The following is a 19,057-nucleotide window of genomic DNA, read 5'->3' on the forward strand; positions in this document are numbered from 1 at the left end:
CAGTTAGCGAGATTAGCGGCGAAAAATTCAGGGTTTGCAATTGTGGCGCGCAGAGCGCTCTGGCTAAAGTCTTGGTCGGCGGATGTATCTTCCAAGACAAAATTGCTTAATATCCCTTTAAAAGGTAAGACCCTTTTTGGGCCAGAATTGAAAGAAATTATTTCAGACATCACTGGGGGTAAGGGCCATGCCCTCCCACAAGATAGGCCTTTCAAGGCTAAGAATAAGTCCAATTTTCGTTCCTTTCCTAATTTCAGGAACGGACCGGCCTCCAACTCTGCAGCCTCTAGGCAAGAGGGTAACGCTTCCCAAACTAAACCAGCTTGGAAACCGATGCAAGGCTGGAACAAGGGTAAACAGGCCAAGAAGCCTGCTGCTGCTACCAAAACAGCATGAAGGGGTAGCCCCCGATCCGGGACCGGATCTAGTAGGGGGCAGACTCTCTCTCTTTGCTCAGGCTTGGGCAAGAGATGTTCAGGATCCCTGGGCACTAGAAATAGTCTCTCAGGGTTATCTTCTAGAATTCAAGGAACTACCCCCAAGGGGAAGGTTCCACATGTCTCGCTTATCTTCAAACCAAATAAAGAGACAGGCATTCTTACATTGTGTAGAAGACCTGTTAAAGATGGGAGTGATACACCCAGTTCCAACGGTGGAACAAGGTCAGGGGTTTTACTCAAATCTGTTTGTAGTTCCCAAGAAAGAGGGAACTTTCAGACCAATTCTGGATTTAAAAATTCTAAACAAATTTCTCAGAGTTCCATCGTTCAAAATGGAAACCATTCAAACGATTTTACCTACAATCCAGGAGGGTCAATTTATGACTACTGTGGATTTAAAGGATGTGTATCTACATATTCCTATCCACAAAGATCATTATCAGTTCCTAAGGTTCGCCTTTCTGGACAAGCATTACCAGTTTGTGGCTCTCCCATTCGGGCTAGCCACTGCTCCAAGGATTTTCACAAAGGTGCTCGGGTCCCTTTTCGCAGTTCTAAGACCAAGGGGTATTGCAGTGGCACCTTATCTGGACGACATCCTAATTCAAGCGTCGTCTCTTTCCAAAGCAAAGGCTCATACAGACATTGTTCTAGCCTTTCTCAGATCTCGCGGGTGGAAGGTGAACGTAGAAAAGAGTTCCCTGTCTCCGTCGACAAGAGTTCCCTTTTTGGGAACAATAATAGATTCTTTAGAAATGAAGATCTTCCTGACAGAAGTCAGAAAGTCAAAGCTTCTAAACGCTTGTCAAGTTCTTCACTCTATTCTGCAGCCTTCCATAGCTCAGTGCATGGAAGTAGTAGGGTTGATGGTTGCAGCAATGGACATAGTTCCTTTTGCTCGAATTCATCTAAGACCATTACAACTGTGCATGCTCAAGCAGTGGAATGGGGACTATACAGACTTGTCTCCAATGATTCAAGTAGATCAGATGACCAGACACTCACTCCGTTGGTGGCTGACCCAGGATCACCTGTCCCAGGGAATGAGCTTCCGCAGACCAGAGTGGGTCATCGTCACGACCGACGCCAGTCTATTAGGCTGGGGCGCGGTCTGGGATTCCCTGAAAGCTCAGGGTCTATGGTCTCGGGAAGAGTCTCTTCTCCCGACAAACATTCTGGAACTGAGAGCGATATTCAATGCTCTCCGGGCTTGGCCTCAACTAGCGAAGGCCAGATTCATAAGATTCCAGTCAGAAATGACGACTGTTGCTTACATCAACCATCAGGGGGGAACAAGGAGTTCCTTGGCGATGAGAGAGGTGTCCAAAATCATCAAATGGGCGGAGGATCACTCCTGCCACCTATCTGCAATCCACATCCCAGGAGTAGACAACTGGGAGGCGGATTATCTGAGTCGTCAGACTTTCCATCCGGGGGAGTGGGAACTTCACCCGGAGGTGTTTGCCCAGTTGACTCAATTATGGGGCATTCCAGACATGGATCTGATGGCGTCTCGTCAGAACTTCAAGGTTCCTTGCTACGGGTCCAGATCCAGGGATCCCAAGGCGACTCTAGTGGATGCATTAGTGGCGCCTTGGTCCTTCAACCTAGCTTATGCGTTTCCGCCGTTCCCTCTCCTTCCCAGGCTGGTAGCCAGGATCAAACAGGAGAAGGCCTCGGTGATTCTGATAGCTCCTGCGTGGTCACGCAGGACTTGGTATGCAGACCTGGTGAATATGTCATCGGCTCCACCATGGAAGCTACCTTTGAGACAGGATCTTCTAGTGCAAGGTCCATTCGAACATCCAAATCTAGTTTCTCTCCAGCTGACTGCTTGGAAATTGAACGCTTGATTTTATCCAAGCGCGGTTTTTCGGATTCAGTGATAGATACTTTGGTCCAAGCCAGAAAACCCGTGACTAGAAAGATTTACCATAAAATATGGAAAAGATATATCTGTTGGTGTGAATCCAATGGATTCTCATGGAGTAAGATTAAGATTCCCAGGATCCTCTCTTTTCTCCAAGAAGGTTTGGATAAGGGATTGTCAGCGAGTTCTCTAAAAGGACAGATTCCTGCTCTATCTGTCTTGTTACACAAACGACTGGCAGCTGTGCCAGATGTTCAAGCTTTTGTACAGGCTTTGGTCAGGATCAAGCCTGTTTACAGACCTTTGACTCCTCCCTGGAGTCTAAATTTTGTTCTTTCAGTTCTTCAAGGGGTTCCGTTTGAACCCTTACGTTCCATAGATATCAAGTTATTATCTTGGAAAGTTCTGTTTTTGGTTGCTATTTCTTCTGCTAGAAGAGTTTCTGAATTATCTGCTTTGCAGTGTGACCCTCCCTATCTGGTGTTCCATTCAGATAAGGTTGTTTTGCGTACCAAGCCTGGTTTTCTTCCAAAAGTTGTTTCCAACAAGAATATTAACCAGGAAATAGTTGTTCCTTCTTTGTGTCCGAATCCAGTTTCAAAGAAGGAACGTTTGTTACACAATTTAGATGTAGTCCGTGCTTTAAAGTTCTATTTAGAAGCAACAAAGGATTTCAGACAAACTTCTTCTCTGTTTGTCGTTTATTCTGGCAAGAGGAGAGGTCAAAAGGCTACTGCTACCTCTCTTTCTTTCTGGCTGAAAAGCATCATCCGATTGGCTTACGAGACTGCCGGACGGCAGCCTCCTGAACGAATCACAGCTCTCTCTACTAGGGCTGTGGCTTCCACATGGGCCTTCAAGAACGAGGCTTCTGTTGATCAGATATGTAAGGCAGCGACTTGGTCTTCTCTGCACACTTTTGCCAAATTCTACAAATTTGATACTTTTGCTTCCTCGGAGGCTATTTTTGGGAGAAATTTGTCCTAAAGCTTTGGTATTGGTTCCCACAAGTTATGGATGACGCCGTGGACCGGACACACCAATGTTGGAGAAAACAGAATTTATGCTTACCTGATAAATTACTTTCTCCAACGGTGTGTCCGGTCCACGGCCCGCCCTGGTTTTTTAATCAGGTTTGAAAAATGTCTTTCTTTATACACTACAGTCACCACGGCACCCTATAGTTTCTCCTTTTTTTCTCCTATCCGTCGGTCGAATGACTGGGGGGGGCGGAGCCTGGGAGGGACTATATGGACAGCTTTTGCTGTGCTCTTTGCCATTTCCTGTTGGGGAAGAGAATATTCCCACAAGTTATGGATGACGCCGTGGACCGGACACACCGTTGGAGAAAGTAATTTATCAGGTAAGCATAAATTCTGTTTTTCTGTTAGGTTGGGAAGATTTATGTTGTTCTAAAATGTATACTTGGCCTCCTCATCTACATTTACCCCTTTATATAGCTGTGTGTAATAATTTTTGAATATTTCTTGTATTTGTCTAGTATTTTTTTGTCTTCTTTGTGATACCCTCATCTAATATGGCTGTTTTTTTGTGCTTTTCGTTATTCTTGCCAATAGACGCCCTGTTTTGTTTCCATGCCTGTAAAATTTGGCGTGTGCTGCTTGCATGTCTCTAGCCGCATTTTGGGTTAGCATTGTGTCTCTTTGGGCCTTAATGTCTTTATATTTTTGTTTAAGTATCTCCGTCGGATGTCTGAGATATTTGTTTCTAGCATTTATTAGTTGTCTCAGCGCTAGCTCTTCCCTGGCTTTTTTCCCCCCTCTGCAATGACATAGGAGGTGATCACCTCTCTGAGAACGGCTTTGCCTGCCTCCCAGTATAATATCGGGTCTGTTACGTGTTGTAGATTTAGAGATTTGTATGCTAACCATTCCCCAACTAAGTGCCTTCTGAGATTAAAGTTGTGGTATAAGTATTTGGGAAAGGACCAGTGGTTTGTTGATCTTTGTATCTTTCCTAGCGTCAGTTTAAGAAGTGTTGGTGCATGGTGTGATATAGGGGGAGTGTCTATCGTGGCATCAGTGACTCTTGGGCTCAAAAAATCAGAAATGAGGAAAAAATCTTTGCGTGACAGTGTCTTTTGCAGGGGTAACATGTGTAATCCCTTGCTTCAGGATTTCTATTCCTCCAAATATCTATGAGAGAGAGTGCCTTTTTTCAATTTATTCAGCATTAGGGATTACCTTTTCATTTTGATGGCAGTTTTTGACAATTTGTTGAATTGGGATTTTTGAATCTGTCTGCTGGAGTCTGTGGTACAACGTTAAAGTCACCCCCCAGTATCTGAGAAGTTGTGTTCTTAATTCGCTCCAAAAGTCTTGTTTGTGTCTATGCGGGCCATACACGCCACCTAGAGTCACCAAACTTCTTTTGATCTCTAACTGGAGTAGTAGGTATCTGCCTTTTGTATCTGTAAGGGTTTTGAGTATTTTGTAGTCTAGGTTTTTCCTAAAAAGGATGGCGACTCCCCTAGCCCTAGTGGTATCGTATTTCATGTATATGACCTCCCTCACCCAACCATGCTTAAAGGATTACTTTCTGTTACAATTTTTAAGCTAAACAACTAACATATTAAAGTTAATAAACATTAATTAAAACCTACTGACCTATATTTTCTCCAAAATGAAGTTTCATAACATTCTAAAAGTTATATCTTTTATTCGCCGATGATGTCACGTTATCCTGCCCACTATTTTCAGCACTGCATGTTCAAAATACTTAAACCAATAACTTTGTGTTTAAAGCGCCATTTTGAAACCTAGGTATTGTAAATGGATTGGTACAGAGCAAAGGATACCCACGGAGTGGGTTTGGAAAACAATTAAATTTGCAGACAAGATTTCTGATATACGGTAGAGATATGTTAATGAAATGCTATTGATAAAAAGCGTATTTGGGGTAGTTAGTTAGTAACAGGCATAGAAAATATTTACTTACAGTGGCCCTTTAAGTTTTTGGTGCTCTACATTTTTGTGGTGTGTCTCCTGCAATATAGCTATATCGGTCTGCTTAGACTTTAGTTTAAGTATGGTTTTCTGTTTAATAGGTGATGTAACCCCTCCCACATTCCAGGAAACCATCCTTGTTCCCATTTTATTCTTAGTGTGAGCTATCTTAGCGTGTTCTGCTAGAGAGTATAGCTTTTCCAAAGGTTATGTTCGGCTTGTGAATTTTGTGAATTATGTTGTGTTTGTGTGAATGTGCTTTACTTACAGTTTGGCACCCTAGGGCTTCTCCCCAACGATAAGAACACTAGTCAATATACTATCAGTAGATTCCACTCTAGAGTGAAGAGAATAAATTGTTATGATTCAGTGCAATCTGCGCCATAAAGACCCGTTATGTTCATAAAACAAAGTTAAAGATGTAAAACAGTAATAATCGAACAAGTGTATGAACAGCAGAAAACAGTGCAATTATATGAACAATACAAAACAGTTCAGCCCCCCCCCCCCCCCCACACACACACTTTCAAAAGGATATTTTAGGCCATTGGTGATGGCTTTTTGTGCAGTAATATTCAGTCCTCAGTCTTTACTGCCAATTCCTGAGATACCATGTTTTTATAAAAAATAATCATTATGCTCTTATCTCACTTTTCCCCATAAAATACACCCATTTCTCTTCTGTGAGTGGGTGGACTCATTGATATTAAACTATTGTGATCACCTAACCAATCACTGAACATAGAACATTTTGAGATTGTAATATAAAATGTTTATGCTTAGTTAAAATGGCAATATTCTTTGTTTTCCCCCTTTTTTATATAATTTATCTCTTAAAATTGTGGGTTTTCCAATTCTGAGAGTTGTAAATATATATAATTTATAGAGCAGCCATTACAAGCCTAACCCTGCTAATATCTGTCCTTAATTAGCCTCCGCAGAGGTGATAAGGTGAGATCCACCTCCTTCATCACCGCATTCAGCGCTCAAGACCTGGCTGACTACTTTTTCAATAAAACACTTACCATCCGAAGCAACATCCCAACACAAGCCTGCAATCTCCCAACTTCGCTCCCTGTGACCCCCTCTGTCACACTCTGCACCCTCCTCCCAACCACTGAGAGTGAAGTGGGTTCCCTATTGTCTTCCTCACACTTCACTACCTGCCCACTTGACCCTATTCCTTCACATCTAATACCTTCTCTGTCTCCCACCCTCACTCCAGCTCTTACTCACATATTCAACCTATCCCTTTCTACCGGTTCCTTCCCTGCCTCCTTCAAACATGCAAAGGTCACCCCCATCCTCAAAAACCCTCCCTTAACCCTAACTCTTCTGCAAACTACCGCCCCATATCACTGCTCCCGCTAACTTCAAAAATCCTTGAAAAACTAGTTTTCGATCGCCTAACCCACTTCCTGTGCTCCAACTCATTGCTCGACCCCCAACACTCAACTGAGACTGCCCTCACTACGGTTACTTACGATCTCCTTTCTGCTAAGAACAATGGCTACTACTCTATTCTCCTCTTACTTGACCTCTCTGCTGCCTTGGACACTGTTGACCATCCCATCCTCCTACAGACTCTCAGCTTTCTTGGGCTCTGTGACACTGCCCTCTCCTGGATTCACTCTTATCTCTCTAACAGACCCTTCTCCGTCTCTCTTGCTGGCGACTCCTCCTCTCCATTGCCTCTGTCTGTTGGAGTACCTCAAGGCACTGTCCTGGGTCCTCTACTCTTCTCTATTTACACTTCTTCACTGTGTAAACTCATCAACAGCTATGATTTCAACTATCACCTCTATGCTGATGATACTTAGATCTACCTATCCACCCCTGCACTCTCTCCTTTTGTCAATTCTCACATCAGCGACTGCTTATGTGGCATTTCCTCCTGGATGGCTTCTCACCACCTAAAAATAAACATGTTCAAGACCGAACTACTTCTAATCCCCCCCTCTAACTCTACTCCAGTTTTTAATTTTTCTATCACTGTTGGCACCACTATTTCCCCATCACCCCAAGTCCGCTGCCTTGGAGTCACGCTGGACTCAAATCTGTCCTTCATTCCCCACATCCAATTGTTTCTTCATCCTGCCGCAACCACCTACGCAATATCTCCAAAATTCATCAGTTTCTGAGCGCTGAAACAGCTAAACCACTCCCTGTTAATTTTCCGACTTGACTACTGTAATAACCTACTAACTGGCCTCCCGCCTCTCTCCCCTTCAATCCATCCTAAATGCATCTTCCAGGCTAATCCACCTCTCCCGACGCTCTGTTTTTGCTGCACCTCTCTGTAAGTCTCTTCACTGGCTCCCCATTTACAGCAGAATTAAATTCAAAATTCTCACCCTGACCTACAAAGCCCCTCACCAATGCCCTACCCTACCTGTTCTCACTCATCAACAAATATACTCCAGCCCGCCCCCTAAGATCCAACAACGACCTGCTCCTTACGTCCTCTACCATCACCTTCTCCCATGCTAGACTTCAGGACTTCTCTCGTGCGGCACCGTCCCTCTGGAACGCACTTCCTTGAGCTGTCAGACTTTCCCCTAACCTCCTCTTCTCCTTTAAACGCTCCCTAAAGACCTTTTTGTTCAGGGAAGCTTATCATCATCATCATTTACATATCAGTTGCCCTCACCTATCTCCTCACTAATATCATTTTTACCTTTGCAGTCCCCACCTCCTTTTTCCCATCTCCCTACCCATTTAGATTGTAAATTCCCACGGGAATAGGGCCCTCAATTCCCCCATTATTTGTCTGTAAAATTGTCTTTTATTGTATTGTTTCTTTGTTGTACTTTCATCTTTGACCCATGGGCAGCTCTGCGGAATCTGTTGGCGCTTTATAAATAAAGAATAATAATAAAAATACTGCCTAAACGTGATTTTAACTAATAAAATGGCCATTGCAAAGCATCTCTACTCCAGTAACTAGTCTGGATTGTCTCCTACAAAGAAGGCAAATGTTGGAGGGAGATGGGCCATTGAAAAGACATTCCTGCAAAAAATGGTGTTAAGGTATTAGGAATGTTTTTATGTCTAAATGAAATGGTAATTTATTGAAAGGCAACAGATGAGTCTTGTCATTTAAAAATGTTTTTATTATTATTGGGGAGGGGACCTTTAATATACTAGAAACAAACAGAAAATGAGGGAGAAATATGGATGAAAAATTTACAAAATAATCATCTTTCTTTTGTTTCAGTTAAAGGGATAGTGTACACCATTTTTTTATGCATGTAACAGACACTACTATAAAGAAGAATATGCACAGATACTGATGTAAAAATCCAGTATAAAACCTTTTAAAAACTTTCTTAGCATCTTTAAGTTTAGCACTGTTGATGAGGTTAGGTTGCGACACTAACTGAAAGGGGCTGGGAAGAGCAGACCCCTTTCCTGCATATGAAAAGACAGATTACACAAACAAGACCAGCAGGACTCTGTAGACCTGGTTCTACATCTCATACTTTGAGGCTTGGTTATCAACACGTTATTTAAAAACAAAAACAAAAACCAGCAAAACTATGCATTGTTACAAAAACACTCCCAGACGTGCTAAATGAATGGATCATCTACAAAACATGTATGCAAAGAAAAATCTAGTGTACAATGTCCCTTTAACCAGACTATGGGCACTATGTGCTAATCTGGGGGCAGACAAGATTCCTGACTTTTAGTCTTGTGTGTTGTGCATAAGATGACTTTTTAGTATAGATTTTACAAAAACACTCCCAGATGGGCTATATATAAATGGATTATCTACATAACATTTATGCAAAGAAATATCTAGTGCAATATACTTAATATACTTTTTACCTCTGTAATTACCTTGTATCTAAGCCTCTTCTGACAGCCCCCTGATCACTTTTTTTATTATCTATTGACTTGCATTTAGTACTGTTGTGATAAATCTTAAATAACTCCTTGGGCTTGAGCACAATGTTATCTATATGGCCTACATGAACTAACAGTCTCCTGTTGTGAAAAGCAAATAAAAAAGCATGTGATAAGAGGCTCTCTATAGTGGCTTAGAAACAGCAGAAATTTAGAGGTTTAAATGTTATAAAGTATATTAATATATCAATGTTGATTGTGCAAAGCTGGGGAATGGGTACTAAAGGCATTAGCTATCTTTTTAAACAATAACAATTTTAGTGTAGACTTTCCATTTTAAGTATTTATTTGTAGTGAATAAAGCGTCCAATAGCAGTTCTGTAGTGAGAAATTGGTGTTCATTGTTTTCATTTTTTTTTTTTTTTTATCAGATCATTATGTTGGTTCTAGCATGGAAACTAGAAGCTGAAAGCATGGGCTTTTTTACCAAGGAAGAATGGTTAAAAGGAATGTCTTCTTTACAGTAAGGCACTTGTTTTTATTGAAATAACTGTATTCTGCATGAAATGATTGTAAAGGAGTTCATACTATTAGTGAGAAATTTTAAAATACATATTGATATTCTTATAATGGTCATAACATTCAAATACTGCTACGTCTGTATCTGTATTTCACTAAACCAAGTAGTAAACTTCATTGTCAACAGACCCCTATACTTTATGATTATTGATAATGTATGGCTTAGTGATAAAACAATTCTGGTTGTAACAACTGAACCCCTTACAGAATAGTAAGGATTGATGCAAGGATAGTAATTATGTACTACTAGTGGGAAAACCTGCCCAGAGGGCAGTCTATTGTGGTGACTGAACCACCTTGCCATTTTCAGAATCCACCTGGATGCAGCTTATGCTGCATCCAGGTGGATTCTGAAAATGGCAGGGTGGTGAAAGAATCCATCCAGGTGGATTCTTTCACCACCCTTTTGCTCTCTTCCCCCCCATCTCTTTTGGTCTCTCTCCCCCCCCATCTCTTTTGGTCTCTCTCCCCCCCCCATCTCTTTTGCTCTCTCCCCCCCCCCATCACTTTTGCTTTCTCTCCCCCCCCCTCTTTTGCTCTCTCCCCCCCCCTCTCTTTTGCTCTTTCCCCCCCTCTCTTTTGCTCTTTCCCCCCCCCTCTCTTTTGCTCTCTCCCCCCCCTCTCTTTTGCTCTCTCCCCCCCCTCTCTTTTGCTCTCTCTCCCCCTCTCTTTTGCTCTCTCTCTCCCCCTCTCTTTTGCTCTCCCCCCCTCTTTTTTGCGCTCTCCCCCCCCCCTCTTTTTTGCGCTCTCTCCCCTTCTTTTTTTGCTCTCTCTCCCCCTCTCTTTTGCTCTCTCTCCCCCTCTCTTTTGCTCTCTCTCCCCCTCACTTTTGCGCTCTCTCTCCCCCTCTCTTTTGCTCTCTCTCCCCCTCTCTTTTGCGCTCTCTCTCCCCCTCTCTTTTGCTCTCTCTCTCCCCCTCCTTTCTTTTGCGCTCTCTCGCTATCTCTCGCTCTCTCTCGCTCTCCCCCTGTCCTTTTTCTTTCTAATGACACAATGAGTCCACGGATCATCTAATTACTGTTGGGAATATCACTCCTGCCAAGCAGGCGGCGGCAAAGAGCACCACAGCAAAGCTGTTAAATATCACGTCCCTTCCCTCCAACCCCAGTCATTCTCTTTGCCTATGTTAGAGGAAGGAAGTGGTAAACTTAGGAAAAGATTCTTCAAGCAAGATTTTATTTTTTAAGCAGTGCAAGATTGTTCTGCTTTGCTCTAGGGTGTAGCCGTAGTCCATATCAGTCTCTTCAGTAGAGCAGAGGTGGCTTTCAAGCAATGGGAACTTGTGGGGTACAATCCTCACTGCCCCTCCCATGTATTTATGCTGCCCTATCCATGCAAGCCTGAGTAAGATTACTCAGTCTTTGCTTCTACCCACAGGTCCATGTGAGGGAACTGGCCTCCCAAACCTAGTGAGCTGCCGTGCTGCTTGGCAGAAATATTAAGTTAAGTGCTAACTTTGTTTTTCTGGGACATGCAGAGAAAAAGGATAGCACTTTTACTTTCATTGGGGGACAAGTCACATTCACCTATGTCAGGGGAATTTTTATTAAGGGCAGCAGATCAGGCACTGGGGACGAGGAGAATCTGGCTCTTGATGGTGTATTTGTTTTTTATACTTTACTCCCGATGGCTGTGGTAATTCATGTAGCCGATAGGGAGTTTTCAGGTTATGCCCATGATGGACAGAGTTAGTTACGGCGGCAGCTCTTATTGCGCGCCTTTTTTTCTTGCCTGTTTTCACTTTCTGTGTCTCCGGAGGAAAATTCAGCTGCATCACAGATTCAGCAGTGTTGCGGTTACGGACCGCAGTCTTTATAGAGTTGAGTCCGGATCAGCTACAAAGTAATATACTTCGTTAGCAGGCAGGCAGGTAAGCACCTCAGCAACGCTAAGCTGAGATGTAGAGTTGTCTGGAAGTTAATTTGGGGGCTATAGTCTAATTTTAATAGCACAAAAATAAAGCAGCTATTTTGTTCGTTTAAAATTTATAGGAACATTAACAAATTTTTTGTTTTGGGGGATAATTTCTGAATTTAATATCAGTTTGTCTGTTAATTGGTGAATAAAGATGGACCAAGAAACCCTGCAAGATGTTACATTTTCTTTATGTTTTGATGCTAATGTAGAACCAGCAATCCCTTTCTGTTCCTCATGTATTGAGAGATCTATACATTATAGGGATAGACTTTTGTCTGAGCCAGCATTGTCTGAGCCAGCATTGTCTAAGGCGGATACTATTGAGGAGCCTTCTGACAATATTCAAGATATGCTGCAGCATTCTCCTCAAGCGTTCCAAAATTTAGCATTCATTCAACCAGTGCCCTGTGCTTTTTCTCTTACTCCAACTGGAGTTACCTTACAAGACATCGCTTCCCTAATGTCATCAGCGGTATCTGATGCGTTGTCTGCTTTTCCCATGCTGCAGGGAAAGCGCAAGAGGAAGGGTAATCAATCGGTGATTAAGGTTGCTGACACAGTAGTGGCTATTTCTAGACAAACACTTCCAGTTCGTGGCTCTTCCGTTTGGCCTTGCCACAGCTTCCAGAATTTTCTCAAAGGTTTTGGGATCCCTGTTGGCGGTGCTCCGATTGCGGGGCATTGCAGTGGCGCCTTATCTGGACAACATTCTGGTTCAAGCGCTGTCCTTTCAGCAAGCAAGATCCCACACGGAAATGTTATCTTTCCTGCGATCTCACGGATGGAAGGTAAATTTGAAAAAAAGTTCCTTACTTCCAAGTACAAGGGCAATTTTCTTGGGAACCATAATAGATTCCTTATCAATGAAGATTTTTCTGACCGAAGTCAGGAAATCAAAGATTTTCGATTCTTGCCTAGCGCTTCAGTCCTCTCCTCGGCCATCAGTGGCTCAGTGCATGGAGGTAATCGGTCTGATGGTAGCGGCAATAGACATTATCCCGTTCGCCCGTTTCCACCTCAGACCTCTGCACCTGAGCATGCTCAGGCAGTGGAGCGGAGATTATGCGGATCTTTCTTCGCGATTACAGCTGGAGCAGGAGACCAGGGATTCTCTTATTTGGTGGTTGTCTCAGGATTATCTCTCCCAGGGAACCTGCTTTCGCAGACCCTCTTGGGTGATTGTGACAACAGACGCCAGCCTTCTGGGATGGGGAGCAGTCTGGGGCTCTCTAAAGGCTCAGGGAACATGAACTCGGTCGGAGTCTGTTCTACCCATAAACATTTTAGAGCTGAGAGCAATCTTCAATGCTCTTCTGGCCTGGCCTCAGTTAGCCTCTGCCCGGTTCATCAGGTTCCGGTCGGAAAACATAACTTCAGTGGCTTACATCAACCATCAGGGAAGAACGCGGAGTTCCTTGGCCATGACAGAGGTAGTCAAGATAATTCAGTGGGCGGAGACCCACAATTGCTGTCTGTCGGCGATTCACATCCCAGGAGTGGACAACTGGGAGGCTGACTTCCTGAGCAGGCAGACCTTTTACCCGGGGGAGTGGGAACTCCATCCAGAAGTGTTTTCCAGCCTGATTCTCAAATGGGTTCAGCCGGAATTGGATCTCATGGCATCTCGTCAGAATGCCAAGCTTCCGAGGTACGGGTCGAGGTCAAGGGACCTTCAGGCTGTACTGATAAACACCCTGGTGGTACCTTGGAATTTCAGTCTTGCATACCTATTTTCTCTGTTTGCTTTGCTACCTCGGGTCATTGCTCGAATCAAGCAGGAGAGGGCGTTGGTGATCCTCATTCACCGGCATGGCCTCGCAGGATTTGGTATGCAGACCTGGTGGACATGTCATCTCTTCCACCTTGGAGACTTCTGTTGAGGAAGGACCTTCTACTTCAAGGGCCCTTCCTTCATCTAAATTTAGTTTCTCTCTCTCTCTGAAGCTGACTGCTTTAAGATTGAACGCTTAATTTTATCCAGCGTGGATTTTCGGATTCGGTCATTGAGACCATGATTCAGGCTTGTAAACCTGTGACTAGAAAGATTTACCACAAGATATGGCGTAAATATCTATATTGGTGTGAATCCAAGGGCTACTCTTGGAGTAGAGTTAGGATTCCTAGAATTCTGTCCTTTCCTTAAGAATGTTTGGAGAAGGGTTTATCGGCAAGTTCCCTAAAGGGTCAGATATCTTCCTTGTCTATTTTGTTACATAAACGTCTGGCGGACGTCCCAGACGTGCAATCGTTTTGTCGGGCCTTGGTCAGGATTAGGCCTGTGTTCAAGCCAGTTACTCCTCCCTGGAGTCTTAATTTAGTTCTTAAGGGTCTTCAAGGGGCTCCGTTTGAGCCTATGCATTCCTTTGATATTAAGTTATCTTGAAAAGTTTTGTTTCTTGTTGCTATTTCATCTGCTCGTAGAGTGTCAGAGCTCTCGGCATTACAGTATGAGTCTCCTTACCTTATTTTTCATTCAGATAAGGTGGTTTTGCGTACTAAGTTAGGGTTTCTCCCTAAAGTAGTTTCAGAACGGAACATTAATAAGGAGATTGTTGTTCCTTCCTTGTGTCCTAATCCTTCTTCTCAAAAGGAACGGCTTTTGCACAATCTGGATGTGGTGCGTGCATTAAAAATTCTATTTACAGGCTACTAAGGATATTCGTCAGTCTTCTACTCTGTTTGTGGTTTTCTCTGGGAAACGTAAGGGGCAGAAAGCTACGACTACTTCTCTCTCTTTGTGGCTAAAGAGTATCATTCGTTTTGCCTATGAAACTGCTGGACAGCAGCCTCCCGAGAGAATTACGGCTCATTCTACGAGGGCTGTTTCCTCTTCCTGGGTATTCAAAAATGAAGCTTCTGTGGAACAGATTTGCAAGGCTGCAACTTGGTCCTCTCTTTACACTTTTTCAAAATTCTATAAATTCGACACTTTTGCCTCGCCTGAGGCCTCTTTTAGGAGAAAGGTTCTTCAAGCAGTGGTGCCTTCCATTTAGGTTCCCTGTCTTGTCCCTCCCTTATCTGTGTACTCTAATTACTATTGGGAATCAATACCCAAGCTAGAGAATCCGTGGACTCATTGTGTCATTAGAAAGAAAACTAAATTTATGCTTACCTGATAAATGTATTTATTTCTTGACGCAATGAGTCCACGGCCGCCTTGTTCTTTGGACAGGTTGTTGGTATGTTGGAGGGAAGGGAGGTGATATTTAACAGCTTTGCTGTGGTGCTCTTTGCTGCCTCCTGCTGGGCAGGAGTGATATTCCCAATAGTAATTAGATGATCCGTGGACTCATCGTGTCAAGAAAGAAATACATTTATCGGGTAAGCATACATTTTGGGGTTTTTTTTGTATTAGGGCACGCCCTCCCGCCCACACCTCCCTCTGGCACCAGCAGAAGATCGTTACAGACGGTGACACACACATTGTCACTGTCTGTAATGATCAGGCATCTGGCCTCATATGGAGGCGGAGCACCAATCGTGCTCCGGCTCCATATGCTGCAGAAGCCTGAAGCTTCAGGAGCTCCAGCTCTCAGCTGTTATGTTACAGCTGAGAGTTGGAGCTCCTGAAGCTGTCTCATGCTGAGGTGGCTGCGTGCGCATCCAACATTCCTTTGAGGATGAGTGCACAACTGCTGACGGCGACGGATGTGTTACAAACGTGATTATAGTTTAGATAACTTGAGGTTATGGAGCTATGCAGAAGAGTGTGTGTGTGTGTATGTATATGTATGTATATATATATATATAAACAACTACAAAAACAGGGGACACTCAGATTAATATTCTATATATGTGTGATTCATCTGTGCTAACAGTCCCAAATAGTTATATACCACTTAAAGAGATAGAGTTCTATATTATTATATAAGAACCAAAGAAGGACAAGGCTTCACTGGATATCACTTAAACCAAGCGTTTATTTAAGAGGTGGTAAAGACATCGGGTCTGCCTTTACAAATTCATTTAATGTTGTGTACCAGATAAAAGGCGGACCAGATGAATGTGCTTCACAATACAATTAGATTCAAACATTCCCCTCTACATGCTAGCATGTTACTAGGCTGGCTAGTTAACAGTCCGTGAAATATTCCGGGCACATAGTGTGAAATCACGCTCCTGTAGTGTATATAGATAAGTACCGTCCCTTTACTCTCCTACAGTCTGGGCACTAAAGTGTTAAAACACACTCCGGTAACAGGGATATAAGTCCGGTCTCCTATATATCAAACAGGACTGTTGAGAAACTTCCAGCTGCACAGAATATCAAACTCGGCAATGAGGAAATCTACTGGTTGCAAGACTTTATATCGCACGGCTTACCTTTGCTTTAACTGATACATGGGGCAGGTGCCTTACTGCTACAGATTACCTCCGTGATTCTGTGATGCTGCAATGCAAATGCCGGTGCGGGACTTCACTTGCTAACCCCGGTAAACATGAACTTTGTGAACAAGTACAAGAAGAGCTGTTCTCCACGCTGTAAAGTTACAATCCACATATTATGCGTTTTGCTCCTCCTCTTTGTGGGTTGGACTTGAGGCTTCGTCAAATGAATGATGTTGCCACTCAGTGGTGTTTAAGTACTGATTCTGATACAATGTTAACCATCCCTTGTTACTATATCTTAAAGGGACATTACGCCATTTAATTTACTTTATGTGGTACTTCATGTTAAAAATAGGTACATGCAATATTAAAGCACTACGGGGTTGACACCAATCGTGGACTAATCATTAGTGTATGATAACAGCATAATAACGTTATAAACATTTTGAAATAAATACACATATGAGGCCTGTACATGCTTCACGCCGCATTCCATAACAATCTTATATACATACTTTACATTGTTGGTCATGTTTCACAAAGGATTCACAAGAAGCAGGCATATATTTTTTTTTTTCATTAAGGCCTGAAGGGGACAATGTATTAAGTCTGTACATCCAACGTGACTCATGCTGGAGTAATATTTGATCAATATTGCCTCCCCTCCTCCTAGGCCTAACATGTTCAATTCCTAGTACTTTCAATTGTGTAAAGTCAGAGTTATGGCGCATTTGGAAATGTCTAGCCACCGAACTATCCTGATCATTGTCCGTAATGCTGTCCCTATGCTCCCTGACTCTGTCTTTCAATTAACATGTCGTTTTTCCAATATAGAATTTTGGACACGAGCAATGTAACACATAAATCACATTCTTGGTATTACATACAATCCTTTCATTTAATATATATATATATATATATATATATATATATATATATATATATATATATATATATATATATATATATATAGTAGATTTTGTCTGACAGTTCTGTACAAAAAATAGATGATTTTTCAATAAATGTACAATATACACTGACCACAAGGTTGACAGCCTTTTACAACCTGTGATTTAGTTAACCCATTTCTCTTGTTAAGTGTATCCAGTCCACGGATCATCCATTACTTATGGGATATATTCTCCTTCCCAACAGGAAGCTGCAAGAGTCCACCCACAGCAAAGCTGCTATATAGCTCCTCCCCTAACTGCCATTACCAGTCATTCTCTTGCAAGTCTCAACATAGATAGGAGGTCGTGAGAGTCTGTGGTTTTTTTATACTTAGTTTATTTCTTAAATCAAAAGTTTGTTATTTTTAAATGGCACCGGAGTGTGCTGTTTATCTCAGGCAGTATTTGGAAGAAGAATCTGCCTGCGTTTTTTCTATGATCTTAGCAGACGTAACTAAGATCCAGTTGCTGTTCTCACACATTCTGAGGAGTAAGGTACTTCAGAGGGGGAATGGCGTGCAGGTTTTCCTGCAAATAAGGTATGTGCAGTAAAATATTTTTCTAAGAAATGGAATTGACTAAGAAAATACTGCTGATACCGAAGTAATGTAAGTACAGCCTTTAAATGCAGTGAAAGCGACTGGTACCAGGCTGATTGATAGAGATATATGCTAAGGTATGTGCAGTAATATATTTTTCTAAGGAATGGAATTGACTAAGAAAATACTGCTGATACCGAAGTAATGTAAGTAAAGCCTTAAATGCAGTGATAGCGACTGGATCAGGCTTATTAATAGACATACATACTCTTATAAGAATGTGTTTTAAAACGTTTTCTGGCATGTTTAATCGTTTTTTAACATATGTTTGTTGATAAAACTTATTGGGGCCTAATTTTTCCACATGGCTGGCTTAAATTTTGCATAGAAACAGTTATAGAGAAGGTAATCCACAGCTCAGCTGTGGCAGTTTTGTTGTGTCTGTTTAAAAAAATGTCGTTTTTTTTTTTTATCTTTTTTTTGCATTAAGGGGTTAATCATCCATTTGCAAGTGGGTGCAATGCTCTGTTAACTTATTACATGTACTGTAAAAATTTCGTTTGATTTACTGCCTTTTTTCACTGTTTTTCAAATTGACAAAATTTGTTTCTCTTAAAGGCACAGTAACGTTTGTTATATTTGCTTGTTAACTTGATTTAAAGTGTTTTCCAAGCTTACTAGTCTCTTTATTAGTTCTAACATGTCTAACATAGAGGAGGCTCTGTGTTTATTATGTTTAAAGCCATGGTGGAACCCCATTTTAGAATGTGTACCAGATGTACTGATTTCATGTTAAACAATAAAGATCATTTTTTGTATTTAAAAACATTATCACCAGAGGATTCTGTCGAGGGGGAAGTTATGCCGACTAACTCTCCCCACGTGTCAGACCCTTTGACTCCCGCTTTAGGGACTCCCGCTCAAATGGCGCCAAGTACATCAAGGGCACCCATAGCGTTTATTTTACCAGAGGATTCTGTCGAGGGGGAAGTTATGCCGAAAAATCGGTTTGTGGTTCCCAAGGAAAGGAAACCTTCAGACCTATTTTGGATCTAAAAGATCTTAAACAATTTCTTTAGAATTCTATCATTTTAAGATGGAAACTATTCGTACCATCTTAACTATGATCCAGGAGAGTCAATAGAGGACTACAATGGATTTGAAGGATGCTTATCCTCACATTACGATGCATAAAGATCACCATCGGTTTTTCAGGTTTGCCTTTCTAGACAGGCATTACCAGTTTGTAGCTCTTTCCTTTGGGTTAACTACAGCCCCTAGAATCTTTATGGAGGTCCTTAGGCCGCGGGGCATAGAAGTGGCCCCTTATTTAGACGACATCCTGATACAGGCGTCAAACATCCAAGTTGCCAAGTCTCATACGGACGTAGTACTGGCATTTCTGAGATCGCATGGGTGGAAAGTGAACAAGGAAAGAGTTCTCTATCCCCAATATCAAGGGTTTCCCTCCTAGGGATTCTGATAGATTTTGTAGAAATTAAAATTTACCTGACGGAGTCCAGGTTGTCAAAGTTTCTAAATTTCTGCCGTGTTCTTCATTCCATCCGCGCCCTTTGGTGGCTCAGTACATGAATGTAATCGGCTTAATGGTAGCGGC

The 19,057-nt window shown here is 42.3% G+C and overlaps 1 protein-coding gene across 2 annotated transcripts in view; it reads left to right on the forward strand.

Annotated features, from left to right (window-relative positions):
• DCUN1D5 (defective in cullin neddylation 1 domain containing 5) overlaps nucleotides 1–19,057 on the forward strand; it is a 93,571-nt gene that overhangs the window by 42,085 nt on the left and 32,429 nt on the right. For both annotated transcript variants that reach the window (XM_053708576.1, XM_053708575.1), the window contains one exon: nucleotides 9,557–9,648. In XM_053708576.1, coding sequence (XP_053564551.1) covers nucleotides 9,557–9,648 — 92 coding nt within the window. The remainder of the gene's footprint in view (nucleotides 1–9,556; nucleotides 9,649–19,057) is intronic.

This window comes from Bombina bombina, chromosome 3 (genome assembly GCF_027579735.1).
Source record: "Bombina bombina isolate aBomBom1 chromosome 3, aBomBom1.pri, whole genome shotgun sequence".
Classification (NCBI taxonomy): Eukaryota; Metazoa; Chordata; class Amphibia; order Anura; family Bombinatoridae; genus Bombina; species Bombina bombina.